This window comes from Coregonus lavaretus, assembly GCF_964263955.1.
Source record: "Coregonus lavaretus genome assembly, contig: HAP1_SCAFFOLD_5212, whole genome shotgun sequence".
Lineage (NCBI taxonomy): Eukaryota > Metazoa > Chordata > Actinopteri > Salmoniformes > Salmonidae > Coregonus > Coregonus lavaretus.
The window spans coordinates 7,067-31,278 of record NW_028159122.1 but is presented as its reverse complement, the minus strand read 5'-3'; the positions used below and the strand labels follow the sequence as shown (position 1 = coordinate 31,278).

Here is a 24,212-nt window from a genome sequence, read left to right as displayed (position 1 = left end):
TGGCCTGGCATGTTGTCAGGGAGATGGACCAGGATGAGTTGATCTCTGGTCTGACATGTTGTCAGGGAGATGGACCAGGATGAGTTGATCTCTGGTCTGACATGTTGTCAGGGAGATGGACCAGGATGAGTTGATCTCTGGTCTGACATGTTGTCAGGGAGATGGACCAGGATGAGTTGATCTCTGGTCTGACATGTTGTCAGGGAGATGGACCAGGATGAGTTGATCTCTGGTCTGACATGTTGTCAGGGAGATGGACCAGGATGAGTTGATCTCTGGTCTGACATGTTGTCAGGGAGATGGACCAGGATGAGTTGATCTCTGGCCTGGCATGTTGTCAGGGAGATGGACCAGGATGAGTTGATCTCTGGTCTGACATGTTGTCAAGGAGATGGACCAGGATGAGTTGATCTCTGGCCTGGCATGTTGTCAGGGAGATGGACCAGGATGAGTTGATCTCTGGTCTGACATGTTGTCAAGGAGATGGACCAGGATGAGTTGATCTCTGGCCTGGCATGTTGTCAGGGAGATGGACCAGGATGAGTTGATCTCTGGTCTGACATGTTGTCAAGGAGATGGACCAGGATGAGTTGATCTCTGGCCTGGCATGTTGTCAAGGAGATGGACCAGGATGAGTTGATCTCTGGCCTGGCATGTTGTCAGGGAGATGGACCAGGATGAGTTGATCTCTGGTCTGACATGTTGTCTAATAAACCCCCTAACGCTGTATGGAGGGAGATGGACTTTAGGCTCTTTCCTCTTATTAAGCCTGTTCTATTTACTCTGTGGTAGTTTGTGTTTTAAAACAACAAGTTGTGGAAAATCACTGGGTTGTACACCCATCAATCTTGGTTAGTGTTGTTAAACCAGATTAAAAGCCCAACTGAAGCAATGTGTGTCCCTGGGGGGGGGTGAGGGTGAAGGAGTAGAGCAGGGATCATCAACTAGATTCAGCCGCGGGCTGATTTTTTCTTGAGCGGATGGTCAGAGGGCCGGAACATAATTAAGCAACAAGGCCCGAGGGGGTGTGGTATATGGCCAATATACCACGGCTAAGAGCTGTTCTTAAGCATGATGCAACGCGGAGTGCCTGGATACAGCCCTTAGGCGTGGTATATTGGACATATACCACAAACCCCTGAGGTGCCTTATTGCTATTATAAACTGGTTACTAACATAATTAGAGCAGTAAAATTATTTTTTTTTTGTCATACCCGTGGTACACGGTCTGATATACCATGGCTGTCAGCCAATCAGCATGCAGGGCTCGAATATCCCAGTATATAATTACAAATAATTTGTAGACTGCAAATTGACTGCAAGACATAATCTAAAACATAATCATTTCAAACCTTGCTTACATTTATATACAATCACGTGTCTCTCTCTTATGCGTGAGAATACTTTGGAACAGATTTCTTAAATTAAAATCACTCTATCCAATAATAAAAAATGATTTAAAAAATTGGGCTCAGAAAACTTGGGGGGCCATATAAAACCACCAGTTGGGGAACCCTGGAGTAGAGCCATCCGATCTCTCCCACTACTACTGGGATGAAAACAAATAGACATCTAGTCAGATGACGGGGTGAGAAGGAGAGATGGAGACAGGGAGAGAGGAGGAGACGGGGAGAGAGGAGGAGACGGGGAGAGAGGAGGAGAGGAGGAGAGAAGGAGGAGACAGGGAGAGAGAAGGAGAGGAGAGAGAGAGGAGGAGACGGGGAGAGGAGGAGACAGGGAGAGAGGTGGAGAGGAGGGAGAGGAGGAGAGGAGGGAGAGAGGAGGCGACGGGGAGAAAGGAGGAGAGGAGGGAGAGAGGAGGAGACGGGGAGCGAGGAGGAGAGGAGGGAGAGAGGAGGAGAGGAGGGGAGGAGGGAGAGAGGAGGAGAGGAGGGAGAGAGGAGGAGACAGGGAGAGAGGAGGAGACGGGGAGAGAGGAGGAGAGGAGGAGAGGAGGAGAGGAGGAGGAGATGGGAGAGAGGAGGAGAGAAGGAGAGAGGGGAGAGGAGGAGACAGGGAGAGAGGAGGAGAGGAGGAGAGGCGGAGAGGAGGAGAGGAGGAGGAGAGGAGGGAGAGAGGAGGAAAGAGGAGGAGAGGAGGGAGAGAGAAGGAGAGGAGGAGATGGGAGAGAGGAGGAGAGAGGGAGAGGGGAGGGAGAGAGGAGGAGAGGGGAGAGGAGAAGAGAGAGGAAAGGAGGGGAGAAGGAGAGAGGGGAGAGGAGGAGAAAGGGGAGAGGAGGAGAGGAGGAGACATGGAGAGAGGAGGGAGAGAGGAGGAGAGAGGGAGAGGAGGGGATGAGGGAGAGGAGGGGAGGAGAGAGGGAGAGAGGGGAGAGGAGGAGAAAGGGGAGAGGAGGAGACAGGGAGAGAGGAGGAGAGAATGAGAGGAGGAGGAGAGGAGGGAGAGAGGAGGAGAGGAGGAGACAGAAGAGAGAAGGAGAGAGGGAGAGAGGAGGGAGAGAGGAGGAGAGAGGGGAGAGGAGGAGAAAGGGGAGAAAGCGGAGATAAAAATTATAATAATATAAAGAGATGAGGAGAGAGAGGAGAGGAGGGGAGAAGGAGAGAGGGGAGAGGAGGAGAAAGGGGAGAGGAGGAGAGGAGGGAGAGGAGGGGATGAGGTAGAGGAGGAGAGGATGAGAGAGGGAGAGAGGAGGGAGAGAGGAGGAGAGAGGGAGAGGAGGGGATGAGGGAGAGGAGGAGAGGAGGAGAGAGGGGAGAGGAGGAGGAAGGGGAGAAAGGGGAGAGGAGGAGAGAGAGGAGAGGAGGGGAGAAGGAGACAGGGGAGAGGAGCAGAGAGGGGAGAGAGGGGAGAGGAGGAGACAGGGAGAGAGGGGGAGAGAAGGAGAGAAGGGGAGACGGGGAGAGAGGAGGAGAGGAGGGGGACAGAGAGAGAGGAAGAGACAGGGAGAAGGGGAAGAGAAGGAGAGTGGGAGAGAAGGAGAGGAGGAGACAGGGAGAAAGGAGGAGAGAATGAGAGAGGGGAGAGAAGGAGAGGAGGGAGAGGAGACGAGGAGGGAGAGAGGAGGAGACGGGGAGAGGAGGGGGACAGAGAGAGAGGAGGAGACAAGGAGAAAGGAGGAGAGGAGGGAGAGAGGAGGAGAGGAAGAGAGAGGAGGAGACGGGGAGAGAGGCGGAGAGGAGGAGAGAGGGGAGAGGGGGAGAGGAGGAGAGGAGGAGAGGGGAGAGGAGCAGAGGGGAGAGGGGAGAGGAGGAGAGAGGGGAGAGGAGGAGAGAGGGAGACTGGGGAGAGGAGGAGAGAGGGGAGAGGAGGGGGACAGAGAGAGAGGAGGAGACAGGGAGAGAGGGGAAGAGAAGGAGAGGAGGAGAGGAGGAGAAGAGGAGAGGAGGAGTGTCTGGTTGGCCAGTGGAAAATCTATCTTTCATTTTGTTTCCAGCAATATGCTGTGTGGTGATTGAGGTCAGTGTGGAAGAAGACCACCCCAGTGCTCTGTCTTGGACATTACTACTGGTCTAACACACCACACACACACACACACACACACACACACACACACACACACACACACACACACACACACACACACACACACACACACACACACACACACACACACACCCAGTGCTCTGTCTTGTGTATTACTACCACACATGTTTGCAACTAATGACAACACCATTCAACAGCCATCTGGGAAGTTGAAAAATCACCTGGGTAACACACAGCCTCCCACTGTTCCTGTACAGATTGTGTGTGTGTGTGTGTGTGTGTGTGTGTGTGTGTGTGTGTGTGTGTGTGTGTGTGTGTGTGTGTGTGTGTGTGTGTGTGCGCGTGCGTGTGTGTTCACTGCCTTAGTGAGTAAGAGACCAGTATTATCAGTAGTATTATACACTACTTAGTTTGAGACAGAAGGTGGACGGCAGTTTAATCATTTAGTGGGTAATATGGTAACCATAGTTACATCTGTGATTTTCTTTTTTTTGTTGTATATTTAATTTGTTATTTTGTAAAAACAAAATCCACCCCAGATACAAACATACACATGAGAACATCAAGTTACAGACGCACACAAACGACGACTACATCTCATCTGACCCGCAAAACGACGACTACATCTCATCTGACCCACAAAACAACGACTACATCTCATCTGACCCGCAAAAACAACGACTACATCTCATCTGACCCGCAAAACGACGACTACATCTCATCTGACCCGCAAAACGACGACTACATCTCATCTGACCCGCAAAACGACGACTACATCTCATCTGACCCGCAAAACGACGACTACATCTCATCTGACCCACACGCCCATCCCTAGTGCCTGCGTCATTTTTGGCCTTAAATTGTACCAACTTGTTTTTCTTTGTGATTTCAATATTTCAATACATTCTGTACATTAGTTTATACTGGATTAGGCGTAAATTTTTGTTAACTGTAATTTAGTTAGTTCTGTTCCAACATTCCCTCCATCTTGTGCCAACATCAGTTCTTTTTAAGTCTTGGTTCCAATAGTTTATATATATATTTTTAAGAGATTATCAGTTGGATCGGCTCTCTGCAAGGTTTTGTATATCTTACCTATCATATGAACATCCTTTTCTGACTGTAGTTACACCTGTGACTTTACTAACTGTGTCTGTAGTGGATGTGACACTGAGGTGGTTCGGTGACCTTGACTGAGACCTGACAGTTAGAGATAAAGAGGTTTGGTCAGACAGAGAGATACCAGGAGAGATGTGTAGAGAGGTTTGGTCAGACAGAGAGATAACAGGAGAGATGTGTGGTGACAATCTGACACACATTACACCAGATAGACCATGAATTATTAAATAGAAGAATGGAGGCATTTAAAGAGGCTTGAAAAGTGTTTTCACTAACATTAAAAACATGTCTGAAATGGGATCCTGTCATTGTCAAGCATTGCTCAACCAGCCACTGTTTCACATACAGCTGTCTTGGGGTTTCGAGATATACAGGGTTATAAGTAAAGCTATAGATTTATTGTTTAAGAGATATTTCAGAGGCAGTGCAGATGTTTTGGGTATGCATGTTTATGTGTGTGTGTGTGTGTGTGTGTGTGTGTGTGTGTGCGTGTGAGTGAGTGTGCGTGTGTAGGGATGTTGCTTGTTGGTTGAAGAGGTACCACAACAGCTTGTTGGTTGAAGAGGTACCACAACATATTGTTGGTTGAAGAGGTACCACAGCAGCTTGTTGGTTGAAGAAGCAGCCAACACAATGAAGCCCATTTTACTTTAAACTGGGTGTCCATAATAGCATCCTATTCCCTGATTCTCTAAGATGGGCAACTGGCGGCAGGCCCCCTTTTTGTAGACCCGCGGATCAATCCCCCGCCACTAGAATAGTAGAATACACAAGGTGCAATTTAGAAATGTGGTTGTCCATTAGCAGTATGTTCTCTCATTATGTCAGTCAGTAACCACGTTTCCATTCACAGTTTTTATGCGAGTAAAGTCATATTGTATTTTTAAAAAAAATCACGACAGCTGTGATGGAAACGTTCAACATGGTGGGATCTTTGTGTCGGTAAAATAAATTATGCGGGGAAAAGGCCTTTATGCGTTGGAGTCAAGCGATGCTATGGTGTGGTGCTATGGTGGTCCTCCCACTACGACTCGGGAAACCATGCAGTTTATTAGGCTACAGATTAAATAAGCTATGATGAACTTCACAGGGTGGTGAAAGGGCACAGTAATGATCTTGACGCTACTTTCCAATAAATATCGAGGGTCTTATTCTGGTGACATGATGATCGATGCTTGACAAATAAAAATACACTATATATACACAAATGTTTGTGGACACCCCCCTTCAAATGAGTGGATTCGTCTATTTCAGCCACGCCCGTTGCTGATAGGTGTATAGAATCGAGCACACAGCCATTCAATCTCCACAGACAAACATTGGCAGTAGAATGGCCTTACTGAAGAGCTCAGTGACATTCAACGTCATCTTTACAACAAGTCAGTTTGCCAAATTTCTGCCCTGCTAAAGCTGCCCCGGTCAACTTTAAGTGCTGTTATTGTGAAGTGGAAACGTCTAGGAGCAACAACGGCTCAGCCGCGTAGTGGTAGGCCACACAAGCTCACAGAACGGGACCGCCGAGTGCTGAAGTGCGTAGCACGTAAAACAATGGTCTTTCCTCGTTTGCAACACAAGAACTGTTCGTCGGGAGCTTCATGAAATAGGTTTCCATGGCCGAGCAGCCGCAAACAAGCCTAAGATCACCACGCGCAATGCCAACCGTCGGCTGGAGTGGTGTAAAGCTCGCCGCCATCGGACTCTGGAGCAGTGGAAACACGTTCTCTGAAATAATGAATCACCATCTGGCAATCTGACGGACTAATCTGGGTGTGCGGATGCCAGGAGAACGCTAAGAGATTTAAGCGTGTTAACCCTCACAAGGCTGCCAGCCCAGACGGCATCCCTAGCCGCGTCCTCAGAGCATGTGCAGACCAGTTGGCTGGTGTGTTTATGGACATATTCAATCTCTCCCTATCCCAGTCTGCTGTCCCCACTTGCTTCAAGATGTCCACCATTGTTCCTGTACCCAAGAAAGCAAAGGTAACTGAATTAAATGACTATCGCCCCGTAGCACTCACCTCTGTCATCATGAAGTGCTTTGAGAGGCTAGTTAAGGATCATATCACCTCTACCTTACCTGTTACCCTAGAACCACTTCAATTTGCTCACCGCCCCAATAGATCCACAGACGATGCAATCGCCATCACACTGCACACTGCCCTATCCCATCTGGACAAGAGGAATACCTATGTAGAGAATGCTGTTCATTGACAACAGCTCAGCCTTCAACACCATAGTACCCTCCAAGCTCATCATTAAGCTCGGGCCCCTGTGCAACTGGGTCCTGGACTTCCTGAAGGGCCGCCCCCAGGTGGTGAAGGTAGGAAACAACATCTCCACTTCGCTGACCCTCAACACTGGGGCCCCACAAGGGTTCGTTCTCAGCCCCCTCCTGTACTCCCTGTTCACCCATGACTGTGTGGCCAAGCACTCCTCCAACTCAATCATCAAGTTTGCAGACGACACAACAGTAGTAGGCCTGATTACCAACAATGACGAGACAGCCTACAGGGAGGAGGTGAGGGCCCTGGCAGAGTGGTGCCAGGAAAATAACCTCTCCCTCAACGTCAACAAAACGAAGGAGCTGATCGTGGACTTCAGGAGACAACAGAGAGAGCACGCCCCCATCCACATCGGCGGGACCGCAGCGGAGAACGTGAAAAGCTTAATGTTCCTCGGCGTACACATCACTGACAATCAGAAATGGTCCACCTACACAGACAGTGTGGTGAAGAAGGCACAACAGCGCCTCTTCAACCTCAGGTGGCTGAAGAAATTCAGCTTGGCCCCTAAGACCCTCACAAACTTTTTGCACCATTTAGAGCATCCTGTCGGGCTGTATCACCGCCTGGTACGGCAACTGCACCGCCCGCAACCGCAGGGCTCTCCAGAGGGTGGTGCGGTCTGCCCAACGCATCACCGGGGGCACACTGCCTGCCCTCCAGGACACCTAGAGCACCCGATGTCACAGGAAGGCCAAAAAGATCATCAAGGACATCAACCACCCGAGCCAAGGCCTGTTCACCCCGCTATCATCCAGAAGGCGAGGTCAGTACAGGTGCATCAAAGCCGGGACAGAGAGACTGAAAAACAGCTTATATCTTAAGGCCATTAGACTGTTAAATAGCCATCACTAGCCGGCTACCACCCGGTTACTCAACCCTGCACCTTAGAGGCTGCTGCCCTATGTACATAGACATGGAATCACTGGCCACTTTAATAATGGAACACTAGTCACTTTAATATTGTTTTTAATACTGCTTTACTCGTTTCATATGTATATACTGTATTCTATTCTACTGTATTTTAGTCAATGCCACACCGACATTGCTCGTCCTAATCTTTCTATATTTTTTAATTCCATTCTTTTACTTTTAGATTTGTGTGTATTGTTGTGAATTGTTAGATATTACTGCACTGTTGGAGCTAGGAACAAAAACATTTCACTACACCCGCAATAACACCTGCAAAAAAAAATGTGTATGTGACCAATAACATTTGATTTGATTTGATTAGCGACTGGGATGCCCCAATTGATTTTGATAGTCACTCTCACTCGGATATATCATTTAAAAAAACTGCAAACATTTCTCTCCGGCCTGGAAAAAAAAAGTGTAGAATTGCAAGAAATGAACATTTTCAGATTAAGTTGAGATGTTTTGTGGCACCCACCCCATCCCTGCCTTATATAGGGCCTTTAGGGTGCAGACAGTATTTTGGTTGTTGTTCTATTACTCCTTCCTCCTCTCCTCCCTCCTCTCCTCCCTCCTCTCCTCCCTCCTCTCCTCCTTCCTCTCCTCCCTCCTCTCCTCCCTCCTCTCCTCCCTCCTCTCCTCCCTCCTCTCCTCCTTCCTCTCCTCCTTCCTCTCCTCCCTCCTCTCCTCCCTCCTCCCCTCCTTCCTCTCCTCCCTCCTCTCCTCCCTCCTCTCCTTCCTCCTCTCCTCCTTCCTCTCCTCCCTCCTCTCCTCCCTCCTCTCCTCCCTCCTCCCCTCCTTCCTCTCCTCCTTCCTCTCCTCCCTCCTCTCCTCCCTCCTCTCCTCCCTCCTCTCCTCCCTCCTCCCCTCCTTCCTCTCCTCCTTCCTCTCCTCCTTCCTCTCCTCCCTCCTCTCCTCCCCATCCACCAAACTCAATCTATTCTGCTTTTCTCTGCCCTGACAAAAGGTGCCTTCATTCACCTCACCTCAGACAATACAGGGAGCCAATGTTATCTGGAGCTCAGAGGTATGTATGAGTGACTCTCTATTCAGACCTCAAGACAACAATGGGATTAATTAGAAGAAGAAACTGTCAAGGAAACTACACCATCCTTTATTCTCATAGGAACAGATGGATCTGGCGTGTAGAAAAGGGGGGGCTGCATCCCAAAATGGCACCCTATTTCCTGTTTAGTGCACTACTTTGGCTCCCGAGTGGCGCAGCGGTCTAAGGTGCTCGAGGCGTCACTACAGACCCCCCTGGTTCGATTCCAGGCTGTATCACAACCGGCCGTGATTGGGAGTCCCATAGGGCGGCGCACAATTGGCCCAGCGTCGTCCGGGTTTGGCCGGTGTAGGCCGTCATTGTAAATAAGAATTTGTTCTTAACTGACTTGCCTAGTTAAATAAAGGTAAAATAAAAACTTTTGACCACAGCCCTATGGGCTATATAGGTAACAGTATGCTATTTGGGATGCAGACAATATACCTGGATTAGTAGGTAGAAAGCCATGGAAGACAGGAGGGGAGAGGAAGGCCTTGGCGTTACAGCAGAGGACAAACAATCTATTTTCTTAACCCTGTATAATGCCTGATATTTGATTGATATTTGCCTTTCTTTGTACATTGAAAATAAAGCATGGTTGGCAATGTTCGTTTCCCCATCCTGCAGAGCGTGTGTATATTATGAAACTAATGGCTCTCTCTACTTTGTGTCGACTGCTCTCTAAATGGACCTACGTGGCATCCCTACCTTGGTCCAGACACCGGCTCCATCGCCCTGGTCCTGCCAGCCTCAAGTCTCCATCTCTGGCCCTGCTCCATCGCCCTGGTCCTGCCAGCCTCAAGTCTCCATCTCTGGCCCTGCTCCATCGCCCTGGTCCTGCCAGCCCCAAGTCTCCATCTCCGACTCCTCTCCATCGCCCTGGTCCTGCCAGCCCCAAGTCTCCATCTCCGACTCCTCTCCATCTGCCCACTATGCCACATTGGAATGTAGTCTCATCTGGTTGGCTTTATATTTAACATTTTGTTGCTCTGTGTTCCTGTTAACCACAGGGGCTCTTGGGACATGGTAAACACGGCGTGGTCCCTCAAGGTAAACACTCGTATAGTGTTTAAGTGTAACACTGGGTCCATCCCTTCACTGTAATTTTAGTTCCTCCTGGAACCTCTGACTTAGAGAGAGGGACCAGATAAACTGACAAACATCAGTGGTCCTCATTGGTCAACAACAAGGGGGTCTCTCCATGCTTATGCTGTACAAATCAAATGCACTTCTGTGCAAATAGTCCGGGTAGCCATGATTAGCTGTTCAGGAGTCTTATGGCTGGGGGGGTAGAAGCTGTTGAGAAGCCTTTTGGACCTAGACTTGGCGCTCCGGTACCGCTTGCCGTGCGGTAGCAGAGAGATCAGTCTATGACTTGGGTGGCTGGAGTCTTTGACAATTTTTAGGACCTTCCTCTGACACCGCCTGGTATAGAGGTCCTGGATGGCTGGAAGCTTGGCCCCAGTGATGTACTGGGCCATACGCACTACCCTCTGTAGCGCCTTGCGGTCGGAGGCCGAGCAGTTGCCATACAAGGCGGTGATGCTACTTTTAAAGTTTTCCATTTAACTCAGGTCAGTAAATGACTAAATGTGGGTAGTCTGGGAAACTGCCCTTTGTGATTACTACTGATGTGAAAAGGGCTTTATAAAATACATTTGATAGATGGATCTGATGTGGTTAACAATGTAGCAGCTTACCTGGGCCCGTTGGTTGTATTGCACAGGACTAACTAAATCAAAGTATTCACACATAACAGGTACGAACGTAACAGCAGTGGATATGAACTGAGTTACTTTTAGAAGTGTTCCATTTAACTCAGGACAACACTAAATTAGCAGCATGTTGCTTGTAAGGACCGGTAATGTGACATACAGTAAGGTGGTCATGATTTCATGAATGTCCCTATGCAGAAAGACCAAGCACAAACAGATCAACACACAAACACAATTTCCTCCAGTTTCATTAAAAACACGATGAGAAAAATGCAATCAGAAAATCCTTGGGAATATCTTTTAAAGTCCACAAAGAAAATATATTGAAAACCTGGCTTCTGAGAAGAACAACAATCCCTTGTATTATTCATTCCCCATTTCTCAAAAAATATTGAATTAACATGTTAATTTGTCACTGGAAACATTACTCAATTCATAATGCAGAACCAAGTAGCAATGATTATCAATTATAACAAGGGATGGACAGACGCAGTGCCATAAACTACAGACACACACAGGTTTCTATTAAAGCTCGTCTGTCTATAAGAACAGTGATCTATAGAGCTGCCCTCTGAGCCTTAACTGTTCAATTAGGAGCTCTGTGGTTCCGGCCGGTCGGTCGGTCGGTCGGTCGGTCGGTCGGTCGGTCGGTCGGTCGGTCGGTCGGTCGGTCGGTCGGTCTGTCTGTCTGTCTGTCTGTCTGTCTGTCTGTCTGTCTGTCTGTCTGTCTGTCTGTCTGTCTGTCTGTCTGTCTGTCTGTCTGTCTGTCTGTCTGTCTGTCTGTCTGTCTGTCTGTCTGTCTGTCTGTCTGTCTGTCTGTCTGTCTGTCTGTCTGTCTGTCTGTCTGTCTGTCTGTCTGTCTGTCTGTCTGTCTGTCTGTCTGTCTGTCTGTCTGTCTGTCTGTCTGTCTGTCTGTCTGTCTGTCTGTCTGTCTGTCTGTCTGTCTGTCTGTCTGTCTGTCTGTCTGTCTGTCTGTCTGTCTGTCTGTCTGTCTGTCTGTCTGTCTGTCTGTCTGTCTGTCTGTCTGTCTGTCTGTCTGTCTGTCTGTCTGTCTGTCTGTCTGTCTGTGTATCTGTGAACAACCAGCAGCGAGCCAGACAAGATCAAGAGGTGCTTCCTCAAACATCAATCTCCTCGGAATGGAGGGAGAAAGGGAGAGAGGGAGGGAGGGAGGGAGGGAGGGAGGGAGGAAGGGAAGGAAGGAAGGAAGGAGGGAGGGAGGGAGGGAGGGAGGGAGGGAAGGAAGGAGGGAGAGATGAAGGAAGGAAGGAAGGAAGGAAGGAAGGAAGGAGGGAGGGAGGGAGGGAGGGAGGGAGGGAGGGAGGGAGGGAGGGAGGGAGGGAGAGAGAGAGAGAGAGAGAGAGAGAGAGAGAGAGAGAGAGAGGGAGGGAGGGAGGGAGGGTGTATCTGTAGCTGCCAGAAAGCAGGACCCCCTATAGCGCCCCGCTGTGAAGGCTAACCAGGTAGCAACCACCCATCCCCATCAGCCTATCACATGGCCCCATAATGAGAAGCAGGAAAAACGACCAGGTCCTCGGTTACGGCCCTGGTTACGACGGACGGCCGGGAGAAAAATCCCATTTCTCTTCTCTGGACAGGAAATAGAATTATAGAGAAAGTGCTGAGACTGTGGGTTCGTTTCTTACTCTGAGTAGAGCTGGGACTGCATCCCAAATGGCACCCTATTCCCTGTATAGTGCACTGCTTTTAACCAGAGAATGGCACCCTATTCCCTGTATAGTGCACTACTTTAGACCAGAGAATGGCACCCTATTCCCTGTATAGTGCACTACTTTAGACCAGAGCCCATTGAATAGGGGGCCATTTGGGATGCAGCCTTGCATTCTGGTAGTAAGGTATTCATGGGGTATTTAGCTGGTTAATGTTGTGAGAAGGGCAATTTGTATCATTTAAGGTCCTCGTGCTGTTCATATACATATAAGGCCTCCCTGCTAACATTTACATTTTTAGTCATTTAGCAGACGCTCTCATCCAGAGCCACTTACAGTTAGTTAGTTAGTTAGTTAGTGAGCTACAGGTGGCCTGCTTTAAGGTGACAACATTAGTACCCATAACACCAGATACTGCTGCTATTGAATTAGACAGGGCTGATTGACAACAGACTGCAGTCAGAAAGTCAGAACTCTTAACATCGTTAAAAGAAAAGGTCAGTGTTGTTTGCCCATTATAATGTTGGGACTCACTGATTGAGAAAGAGGACGAACAACTAAATTAGGCTCCGGCTCTGCCACGCCCCTATTTCCAAGGTGACGTTTATCCTCACCCCTATTTCCAAGGTAACGTTTATCCTCACCCCTATTTCCAAGGTAACGTTTATCCTCACCCCTATTTCCATGGTAACGTTTATCCTTCACATATGCCAACATTCCATTCAAACGATGCAGTCAATCCACAGCCATACACTGGCTGAAATCAGTTGATGATAGGAATTAGACAAGTTGTAAATGCAACAAACAAATTCCCGATATTGTCACCGGGGGGCTGATACTGTCATGGTTCATTTGGGGTCAAATGACATTATGAAGGGCAGCTCAGAACAGCTGAAGATGGATTTTAAAGAACTGATTGGGTCTCTACTTGACACCAACAAACACCCCATAATATCTGGCCCTCTGCCCTCCCTAAATCGTGGCATTGAATGGTTCAGCAGACTTTTAGCCCTCCATAACTGGCTACGAGACTATTGCAGCTCTGTGGGTGTAACATATATTGACCATTTTGATACCTTCTGGAAACAAAGCTCGTATTATAAGGAGGATGGGATCCAACCAAATCTTTTGGCTTCCTGGATCCTTTCACAGCATTATAAGGCTGTGTTGAGACAATGACTTATCAAGTCCAGCTCATTTAATCCCTAATATTGGGTCGCTGAGTTAACATAATGATTCAGCAAATATACATTATCCTTAGGGCGTTGGAAGAGCCATATCTCCATATCTCAGACTGGCCAATAAAAAGAAAAGATTAAGATGGGCAGTCTGAGATATGGCCTTTTTTTTGCAACTCTGCCTAGAAGGTCAGCATCCCGGAGTCGCCTCTTCACTGTTGACGTTGAGACTGGTGTTTTGCGGGTACTATTTAATTAAGCTTCCAGTTGAGGACCTGTGAGGCACCTGTTTCTCAAACTAGATACTCTAATGTATTTGTCCTCTTGCTCAGTTGTGCACCGTGGCCTCCCACCCCTCTTTCTATTCTGGTTAGAGCCAGTTTGTGCTGTTCTGTGAAGGGAGTAGTACACAGTGTTGTACAAGATCTTCAGTTTCTTGGCATTTTCTTGCATGGAATAGCCTTCATTTCTCAGAACAAGAATAGACTGACGAGTTTCAGAGGAAAGTTCTTTGTTTCTGGCCATTTTGAGCCTGTAATCGAACCCACAATTGCTGATGCTCCAGATACTCAACTAGTCTCAAGAAGGCCAGTTTTATTGCTTCATTAATCAGCACAACAGTTTTCAGCTGTGCTAACATTATTGCAAAAGGGTTTTCTAATGATCAATTAGATGCCATCTATTTTGTGAAGTGCACCAGTCCCTCCTGCAGCAAAACAACCCCACAGCATGATACTGCCACCCCCGTGCTTCACGTTTGGGATGGTGTTCTTCGGCTTGCAAGCACCCCCTTTTTCCTCCAAACATAACGATGGTCATTATGGCCAAACAGTTATATTTCTGTTTAATCAGACCAGAGGACATTTCTCCAAAAAGTATGATCTTTGTCCCCATGTGCAGTTGCAAACCATAGTCTGGCTTTTTATGGCGGTTTTGGAGCAGTGGCTTCTTCCTTGCTGAGCAGCCTTTCAGGTTATGTCGATATAGGACTCGTTTTACTGTGGATATAGATACTTTTGTACCTGTTTCCTCCAGCATCTTCACAAGGTCCTTTGCTGTTGTTCTGGGATTGATTTGCACTTTTCGCACCAAAGTACATTCATCTCTAGGAGACAGAACGTGTCTCCTTCCTGAGCGGTATGACGGCTGCATGGTCCCATGGTGTTTATACTTGCATACTATTGTTTGTACAGATGAACGTGGTACCTTCAGGTGTTTGGAAATTGCTCCCAAGGATGAACCAGACTTGTGGAGGTCTACAAAAAACATTTCTGAGGTCTTGACTGATTTCTTTTGATTTTCCCATGATGTCAAGCAAAGAGGCACTGAGTTTGAAGGTAGGGCCTTGAAATACATCCACAGGTACACCTCCAATTGACTCAAATTATGTCATTTAGTCTATCAGAAGCTTCTAAAGCCATGACAACATTTTCTGGAATTTTCCAAGCTGTTTAAAGGCACAGTCAACTTAGTGTATGTAAACTTCTGACCCACTGGAATTGTGATACAGTGAATTATAACAATTGTTGGAAAGATTACTTGTGTCATGCACAAAGTAGATGTCCTAACCGACTTGCCAAAACTATAGTTTGTTAACAAGAAATTTGTGGAGTGGTTGAAAAATGAGTTTTAATGACCCCAACCTAAGTGTATGTAAACTTTTTTCTTTGTCATTTAGCAGACGCTCTTATCCAGAGCAACTTACAGAAGCAATTAGGGTTAAGTGCCTTGCTCAAGGGCACATCGACAGATTTTTCACCTAGTCCGCTCGGGGATTAGAACCAGCGACCTTTCAGTTACTGGCACAATGCTCTTAACCACTAAGCTACCTGCCACCTGACTTCAACATTTATATTTGCGAGAAAAACAAAACAAATGGGGGATTGGAAGTGATGCAGACAATTACATTGATGGAAGTTACAATCTATCTGCAATATTAAAGCCGATCTACCCCCTAAAAAATAAATACAAATACAAATAAAAAAACACTACGTGCCATTGGAACACAGGACTGATGGTTGCTGATAATGGGCCTCTGATCAATTGGATGTTATTTTAATGGACAAAAAAAGTGCTTTTCTTTCGAAAACAAGGACATTTCTAAGTGACCCCAAACTTTTCAACGGTACTGTATGTGGTAGTAGAGTAGGGGCCTGAGGGCACACACTTAATATGTTGTGAAATCTGTTATGAATGTATTGTAATGTTTTTAAAATGTATAACCGCCTTAGTTTTGCTTTGCCTTGGCAGCAGCTAATGGGGATCCATAATAAATAGAAATACATAGTATCATAGCTCTCACAGCCTTCCAATGGGGATCCATAGTATCATAGCTCTCACAGCCTTCCAATGGGGATCCATAGTATCATAGCACTCACAGCCTTCCAATGGGGATCCATAGTATCATAGCACTCACAGCCTTCCAATGGGGATCCATAGTATTATAGCACTCACAGCCTTCCAATGGGGATCCATAGTATCATAGCACTCACAGCCTTCCAATGGGGATCCATAGTATTATAGCACTCACAGCCTTCCAATGGGGATCCATAGTATCATAGCACTCACAGCCTTCCAATGGGGATCCATAGTATCATAGCACTCACAGCCTTCCAATGGGGATCCATAGTATCATAGCACTCACAGCCTTCCAATGGGGATCCATAGTATCATAGCACTCACAGCCTTCCAATGGGGATCCATAGTATCATAGCACTCACAGCCTTCCAATGGGGATCCATAGTATCATAGCACTCACAGCCTTCCAATGGGGATCCATAGTATCATAGCACTCACAGCCTTCCAATGGGGATCCATAGTATTATAGCACTCACAGCCTTCCAATGGGGATCCATAGTATCATAGCACTCACAGCCTTCCAATGGGGATCCATAGTATCATAGCACTCACAGCCTTCCAATGGGGATCCATAGTATCATAGCACTCACAGCCTTCCAAGGAAAAAAATATGTGACATTTATGGTCTGTTTACACTTATTTTAGAGGCTATTTATACCAGAAATTGGTATACAACCCGTATAAACTGTATTTATAATCATATGACAATATTTTAGGTTGACAATAATTATATTACACAATTTCTGATATATCAGGATTATGCCTCTACTGCTATTCATTCCAATTAGACTGGTTCGGATTTCTCCCTGACCAATATGGCTGCCATTCTAGAACTGAGGGTTTATGAAATAGCCCGTCTAGTAATTTTATTAGGATCTTTATGGTTCAGGACTCACCAGCACACTTGGTCCCGGGCTCTGAGTGGAGGTCCGGGAATGTGTTTGAGTGTGTGTTTAGTATGTAACTTCCTTCAGGACTCACCAGCACACTTGGTCCTGGCCCTGAGAGGAGGCCCCGGGGCCCCAGTCCCTCCATCCAGGGGTCTGGTCAACAGCACACTGATCTCATAGTCTGTGTCTGGGGTCAGGTGGCCAATCTTATGGGTGGTCTTGTCCACTGGCTGCAGGTCATACATGGTCCCTGACATGGTGCGGTACTCCACCTGGGATAGGGGGTTGGAAGACATGCACCAGGGCTGCCCAATCCAAGTCCACACACTAACACACACATTGATTGAACTAATCCACTCGTCATCAAGAGTTTGATGAGTGGAATCATACAAAAAAAATGTGCACCCCTTTGGTTCCCCAGGACCAGGATTGAGAAATACTGCTATAAACACTATGGTGAATACCGTTATAAAACATTATGGTGAATACTGCATTTTGTGACGCGGCCAATCTGTCCCTATTAAAACAAACCATAGCTAAATAGAAATACATAATAAAAAATAAAAAATAAATAAAAAAAATACCTCTCGGTCGATGATTGGCCCGTCTCCGTTGATGGAGTTAGCGTTGAGCTGGATCCACAGGTAGGTGGCGCCGACAGCCGTTAGCTGGGGGGGAGCGATGGGCACAGGGGGCTCTGGGGGAACAGAAGAAGAAGAGAAAGATCTGCTTAACAATACGATATGTGCAGAAACATGGTAGACGATGGATGCTAAACTTTTAAACTCTCAAATTGAAACACAACATCAGTACTTGAAATTGTACTCAGTCACAATTGCCCAAAAAGGAACCTTATAAAAATAATACGGCTGTCTGTAGTCATTACCAAAGAATATAATAATAATAATATATATATATATATATATATATATATATATATATATATATATATATATATATGCAACTTGTTCAATAAAGGGTTTAAATGTTTTCCTTTTCAGACTTCAACACAAAATCGAAACTGGAAATTATACCACAACACATCATCACCGAAACACATCATCAACTTAATCCACAAAACACCCCCTTTTAATAGAAATGAACCATAATGCCATCTGGTTGGCCAAATCTCCCTTAAACAGATAGCTGATTTACCCCCAATATTTTATCTCAGGGGGTTATTCCAATTAAACTATTCCAATTAAAATAATTTCCAATTAAACAAACACAGGGACATCTTTGGTACTATGGCACTGTTAGAGATGGGAACGTAAGCATTTCGCTACACCCCGTGATAACGTCTGCAAAATATGTATACGAAACCAATAACATTTTATTTTAACACATCTAACCCACCCAATACTCCCCGTGCCCCATATAGTGCCCAACCTTTGACCTTGGCCCATATGAACAATGTCTGCACTCACTAACTGTAAGTCGCTCTGGATAAGAGCGTCTGCTAAATGACTAAAATGTAAAAATGTAAATGGTCAAAAGTAGTATACCATATAGAGAATAGGGTGTCATTTGGGACGAAGCCACCCACTGTTCCAAGTACCCTGTTTTCCCTTGTGTCTTAACCTCCAGTATAGACTGGTTCAGTGTCTGACGGACTGAGAGGAGAAGTGTGTGGACTAGCTGGTTCGTTTTAGGTGATGTTTGACTCGCAGGGTGGAAGCTGGGAATTACATGGGGGTTACAGGCCTAGTGGCCCAGGTCAGAGTGGGACAACCATCTGTAGGGTACAATCATAGTGTGTAGACCGTATAACGGGACACTCCTCAGCCCTGTGTAGAACGGTATGCTATCTGTCTACAGAGGCTCACAAGTGGGGCAGTCCTCCGACTGTCTGCATCTCAAATGACAACTTATTTTCTCATGCAGCGCTCTACTTTGACCACAGTAACATAGAGCTGCAACAGAGCTGTAACATAGAGCTGCAACATAGAGCTGCAACAGAGCTGTAACATAGAGCTGCAACATAGAGCTGTAACATAGAGCTGTAACATAGAGCTGCAACATAGAGCTGTAACATAGAGCTGCAACATAGAGCTGTAACATAGAGCTGAAACATAGAGCTGTAACATAGAGCTGTAACATAGAGCTGCAACATAGAGCTGCAACATAGAGCTGTAACATAGAGCTGCAACATAGAGCTGTAACATAGAGCTGTAACATAGAGCTGCAACATAGAGCTGTAACATAGAGCTGCAACATAGAGCTGTAACATAGAGCTGAAACATAGAGCTGCAACATAGAGCTGTAACATAGAGCTGTAACATAGAGCTGTAACATAGAGCTGTAACATAGAGCTGCAACATAGAGCTGTAACATAGAGCTGCAACATAGAACTGCAACATAGAGCTGCAACATAGAACTGCAACATAGAGCTGTAACATAGAGCTGCAACATAGAGCTGTAACATAGAGCTGCAACATAGAGCTGCAACATAGAGCTGCAACATAGAGCTGCAACGTAGAACTGCAACATAGAGCTGCAACATAGAGCTGCAACATAGAGCTGTAACATAGAGCTGTAACATAGAGCTGTAACATAGAGCTGTAACATGGAGCTGTAACATAGAGCTGCAACATAGAGCTGCAACTTAGAGCTGTAACATAGAGCTGTAACATAGAGCTGCAACATAGAGCTGTAACATAGAGCTGTAACATAGAGCTGCAACATAGAGCTGCAACATAGAGCTGTAACATAGAGCTGTAACATAGAGCTGTAACATAGAGCTGCAACATAGAGCTGTAACATAGAGCTGTAACATAGAGCTGCAACATAGAGCTGTAACTTAGAGCTGCAACATAGAGCTGCAACATAGAGCTGTAACATAGAGCTGCAACATAGAGCTGCAACATAGAGCTGCAACATAGAGCTGTAACATAGAGCTGTAACATAGAGCTGTAACATAGAGCTGTAACATAGAGCTGCAACATAGAGCTGTAACATAGAGCTGTAACATAGAGCTGTAACATAGAGCTGTAACTTAGAGCTGCAACATAGAGCTGTAACATAGAGCTGTAACATAGAGCTGTAATTTAGAGCTGCAACATAGAGCTGTAACATAGAGCTGCAACATAGAGCTGTAACAGAGCTGTAACATAGAGCTGCAACATAGAGCTGCAACATAGAGCTGTAACATAGAGCTGTAACATAGAGCTGTAACATAGAGCTGCAACATAGAGCTGTAACATAGAGCTGTAACATAGAGCTGCAACATAGAGCTGTAACTTAGAGCTGCAACATAGAGCTGCAACATAGAGCTGTAACATAGAGCTGTAACATAGAGCTGCAACATAGAGCTGCAACATAGAGCTACAACATAGAGCTGTAACATAGAGCTGTAACATAGCATAGAGCTGTAACATAGAGCTGCAACATAGAGCTGTAACATAGAGCTGTAACATAGAGCTGTAACATAGAGCTGTAACTTAGAGCTGCAACATAGAGCTGTAACGTAGAGCTGTAACATAGAGCTGCAACATAGAGCTGTAATTTAGAGCTGCAACATAGAGCTGTAACATAGAGCTGTAACAGAGCTGTAACATAGAGCTGCAACATAGAGCTGTAACTTAGAGCTGCAACATAGAGCTGTAACTTAGAGCTGTAACATAGAGCTGTAACATAGAGCTGTAACATAGAGCTGCAACATAGAGCTGTAATTTAGAGCTGCAACATAGAGCTGTAACATAGAGCTGTAACATAGAGCTGTAACATAGAGCTGTAACATAGAGCTGTAACATAGAGCTGTAACTTAGAGCTGTAACATAGAGCTGTAACTTAGAGCTGCAACATAGAGCTGTAACATAGAGCTGCAACATAGAGCTGTAACATAGAGCTGCAACATAGAGCTGTAACACAGATCTGCAACATAGAGCTGTAACATAGAGCTGCAACATAGAGCTGTAACATAGAGCTGCAACATAGAGCTGTAACATAGAGCTGCAACATAGAGCTGTAACATAGAACTGTAACATAGAGCTGTAACATAGAGCTGTAAAACAAGCTGGTGAGAACTGTATTTAAACTCCAACCTCGTACTCATCAGGAGGTCGAGCATTTTAATCAGCTAAGCTGGCTATCTGTAGAGAAAAGCGTCATATTAATTCAACTTGCTCTGGTCCATAGAATTATTTCTGACTCAGGCCCTAGGTACTTATCTAATTATTTAACTTACATAACAGATGTCCACCAATACGGCACCAGAGCCAGACTCTGATATTGCCTGTTTTAAATGGAAGAGTCTATCTGGTAAGAACACCTTTTTATGTACCGGTGCTGTTGAGTGGAACAAACTACCACAGCAACTCAAAGCAATGCTGAGCAGAACTTCATTTAAAAATATTTTCAAAAGCTGGCTAATGATCGAAGCAATCGGATAAAAATGAATGAATGTGTGTATGTAATGCTCTAGGCTGTGACAATGTGGTCCTGTCCTTTGTATTGTTATGTGTTAAATCAAAATCAAATCAAATTGTATTTGTCACATGCACAATAAAATAACAATAACGAGGCTATATACAGGGGGTACCGGTACCGAGTCAATGTGTGGGGGTACAGGTTAGTCCAGGTCATTGAGGTAATATGTAGATGTAGGTAGGGGTAAAGTGACTATGCATAGATAATAAACAGTGAGTACTGGGTCTACTGTTGAGCCTAGGAGGCGGGGTCTACTGTTGAGCCTAGGAGGCGGGGTCTACTGTTGAGCCTAGGAGGCGGGGTCTACTGTTGAGCCTAGGAGGCGGAGTCTACTGTTGAGCCTTCGAATGTTTATGTTCGTTTTATTTTAATTTAATTTCACCTTTATTTAACTAGGCAAGTCAGTTAAGAACAAATTCTTATTTACAATGACGGCCTACACCGGCCAAACCCGACTGACTCCTAACAACACTTTTGTAGTATGTGACTGAGTTTGGTGTACTCAGTGTAATTATTTATATAATGCATGATAGTGACACGCAAACGCACCCTCCGACACCAACCGTATCTCTGTATGAGTTGTAGTCAACTATCAGAGCGTGCTGTACAGTCGGTTTTTAATTGGAATCAATATGACTGTGTTCCAAATGGCACCCTTTTCCCTATGTAGTGCACTACTTTGGACCAGAGAATGGCACCCTATTCCCTATGTAGTGTACTACTTTGGACCAGAGAATGGCACCCTATTGCCTATGTAGTGCAATACTTTGGACCAGAGCATGGCACCCTATTGCCTATGTAGTGCACTACTTTGGACCAGAGAATGGCACCCTATTCACTATATAGTGCACTACTTTGGACCAGAGAATGGCACCCTATTGCCTATGTAGTGCACTACTTTGGACCAGAGAATGGCACCCTATTCCCTATGTAGTGCACTACTTTGGACCAGAGAATGGCACCCTATTCCCTATGTAGTGCACTACTTTGGACCAGGGCCCCCTAGGGAACAGGGTTCCATTTGGAACGTAACCCATGTGCTATAGACTTCACAGGGCCTGATGACTTCATCTACACCTCGGACTGACTGACTGTCTGTCTGTTAAATGTTCCCCGTCTTCATCGAAGCTTTAAAATACTAATCACAGACAGGCTGTGTCTGTAGGTGTTTGTTTGGTCACATCTATTCAGGGTTAGAAGTATTGCTTGAACTGGAGGAACACACCGCGTTTTGGAACAGATGAAAAAATTAAATGTATTTCATTTTATTTCCTTTGTTTTATTGGCTTAGTACATAAGGTCGTTCTAGTATGAAAACAAAAGCTTACAGTGCATTCGGAAAGTATTCAGACCCCTTGACTTTTTCCACATTTTGTTACGTTACAACCTTATTCTAAAACGGATTAAATTGTTTTATTTCCTAATTAATCTACACACAATACCCCATAATGACAAAGCAAAAAAAAAAAAAACTGGAATATCACATTTACATAAGTACTCAGACCCTTTATTCAGTACTTTGTTGAAGCATCTTTGGCAGCGATTACAGCCTTGAGTATTCTTGGGTATGATGCTACATACTTGGCACACCTGTATTTGGGGAGTTTCTCCCATTTCTACAGATCCTCTCAAGCTCTGTCAGGTTGGATGGGGAGCGTCGCTGCACAGCTATTTTCAGGTCTCTCCAGAGATGTTCGATCGGGTTCAAGTCCGGGGTCTGGCTGGGCCACTCAAGGACATTCAGAGACTTGTCCCGAAGCCAGTCCTGCATTGTCTTGGCTGTGTGCTTAGGGTCGTTGTCCTGTTGGAAGTTGAAACTTCGCCCCAGTCTGAGTTCCGGAGCGCTCTGGAGCAGGTTTTCATCAAGTATCTCTCTGTACTTTGCTCCGTTCATCTTTCAATCCCTGCTGCTAAAAAACATCCCCACAGCATGATGCTGCCACCACCATGCTTCACCGTAGGGATGGTGCCAGGTTTCCTCCAGACGTGACACTTGGCATTCAGACCAAAGAGTTCAATCTTGGTTTCATCAGACCAGAGAATCTTGTTTCTCATGGTCTGAGTCCTTTAGGTGCCTTTTGGCAAACTCCAAGCGGACTGTCATGTGCCTTTTACTGATGAGTGGCTTCCATCTGGCCACTCTACCATATATACCTGATTGGTGGAGTGCTGCAGAGATGGTTGTCGTTCTGGAAGGTTCTCCCATCTCCACAGACAAACTCTGGAGCTCTGTCAGAGTGACCATCGGGCTCTTGGTTACCACTGACCAAGGCCCTTCTCCCCCAACTGCTCAGTTTGGCCGGGGCGGCCAGCTCTAGGAAGAGTCTTGGTGGTTCCAAATTTTGCAGTACCCTTCCCCAGATCTGTGCCTCGACACAATCCTGTCTCGGAGCTCTACGGACAATTCCTTAGACCTCATGGCTTGGTTTTTGCTCTGACATGCACTGTCAACTGTGGGACCTTATATAGACAGGTGTGTGCCTTTACAAATCATGTCCAATCAATTGAATTTACCACAGGTGGACTCCAGTCAAGTTGTAGAAACATGTCAAGGATGATCAATGGAAACAGGATGCACCTGAGCTCAATTTCGAGTCTCATAGTAAAGGGTCTGAATACTTATGTAAATAAGGTATTTCTAAAAACCTGTTTTTGCTTTGTCATTATGGGGTATTGTGTGTAGATTGATGAAGATTTTTTATATATTGATCTGGGGCAGCCACATATATATATTGATCTGGTGCAGCCACATATATATTGATCTGGTGCAACCACATATATATTGATCTGGTGCAGCCACATATATATTGATCTGGTGCAGCCACATATATATTGATCTGGTGCAGCCACATATATATTGATCTGGTGCAGCCACATATATATTGATCTGGTGCAGCCACATATATATTGATCTGGTGCAGCTTGTAAAGGGTTTTCCATCTATACATGCCATGATTAATTGAAACCATGTATTGTATAGACACTCTGTACCCAAGACACTCTGTACACAAGACACTCTGTACACAAGACACTCTGTACACAAGACACTCTGTACACAAGACACTCTGTACACAAGACACTCTGTCCCCAAGACACTCTGTACACAAGACACTCTGTACACAAGACACTCTGTACCCAAGACACTCTGTACACAAGACACTCTGTACACAA

At 45.8% G+C, this 24,212-nt stretch overlaps 1 protein-coding gene across 1 annotated transcript; it reads right to left on the bottom strand.

Annotated features, from left to right (window-relative positions):
* Positions 1 to 14,679: 14,679 nt before the first annotated feature.
* On the bottom strand, positions 14,680 to 17,310 carry LOC311123258 (receptor-type tyrosine-protein phosphatase mu-like; the record flags this gene model as incomplete). Its single annotated transcript, XM_084197515.1, has 3 exons — positions 14,680 to 16,316; positions 16,705 to 16,885; positions 17,198 to 17,310. Coding segments are annotated over 3 exons (377 nt in total), but the record flags the coding sequence as incomplete, so codon positions are not given.
* Positions 17,311 to 24,212: the final 6,902 nt, after the last annotated feature.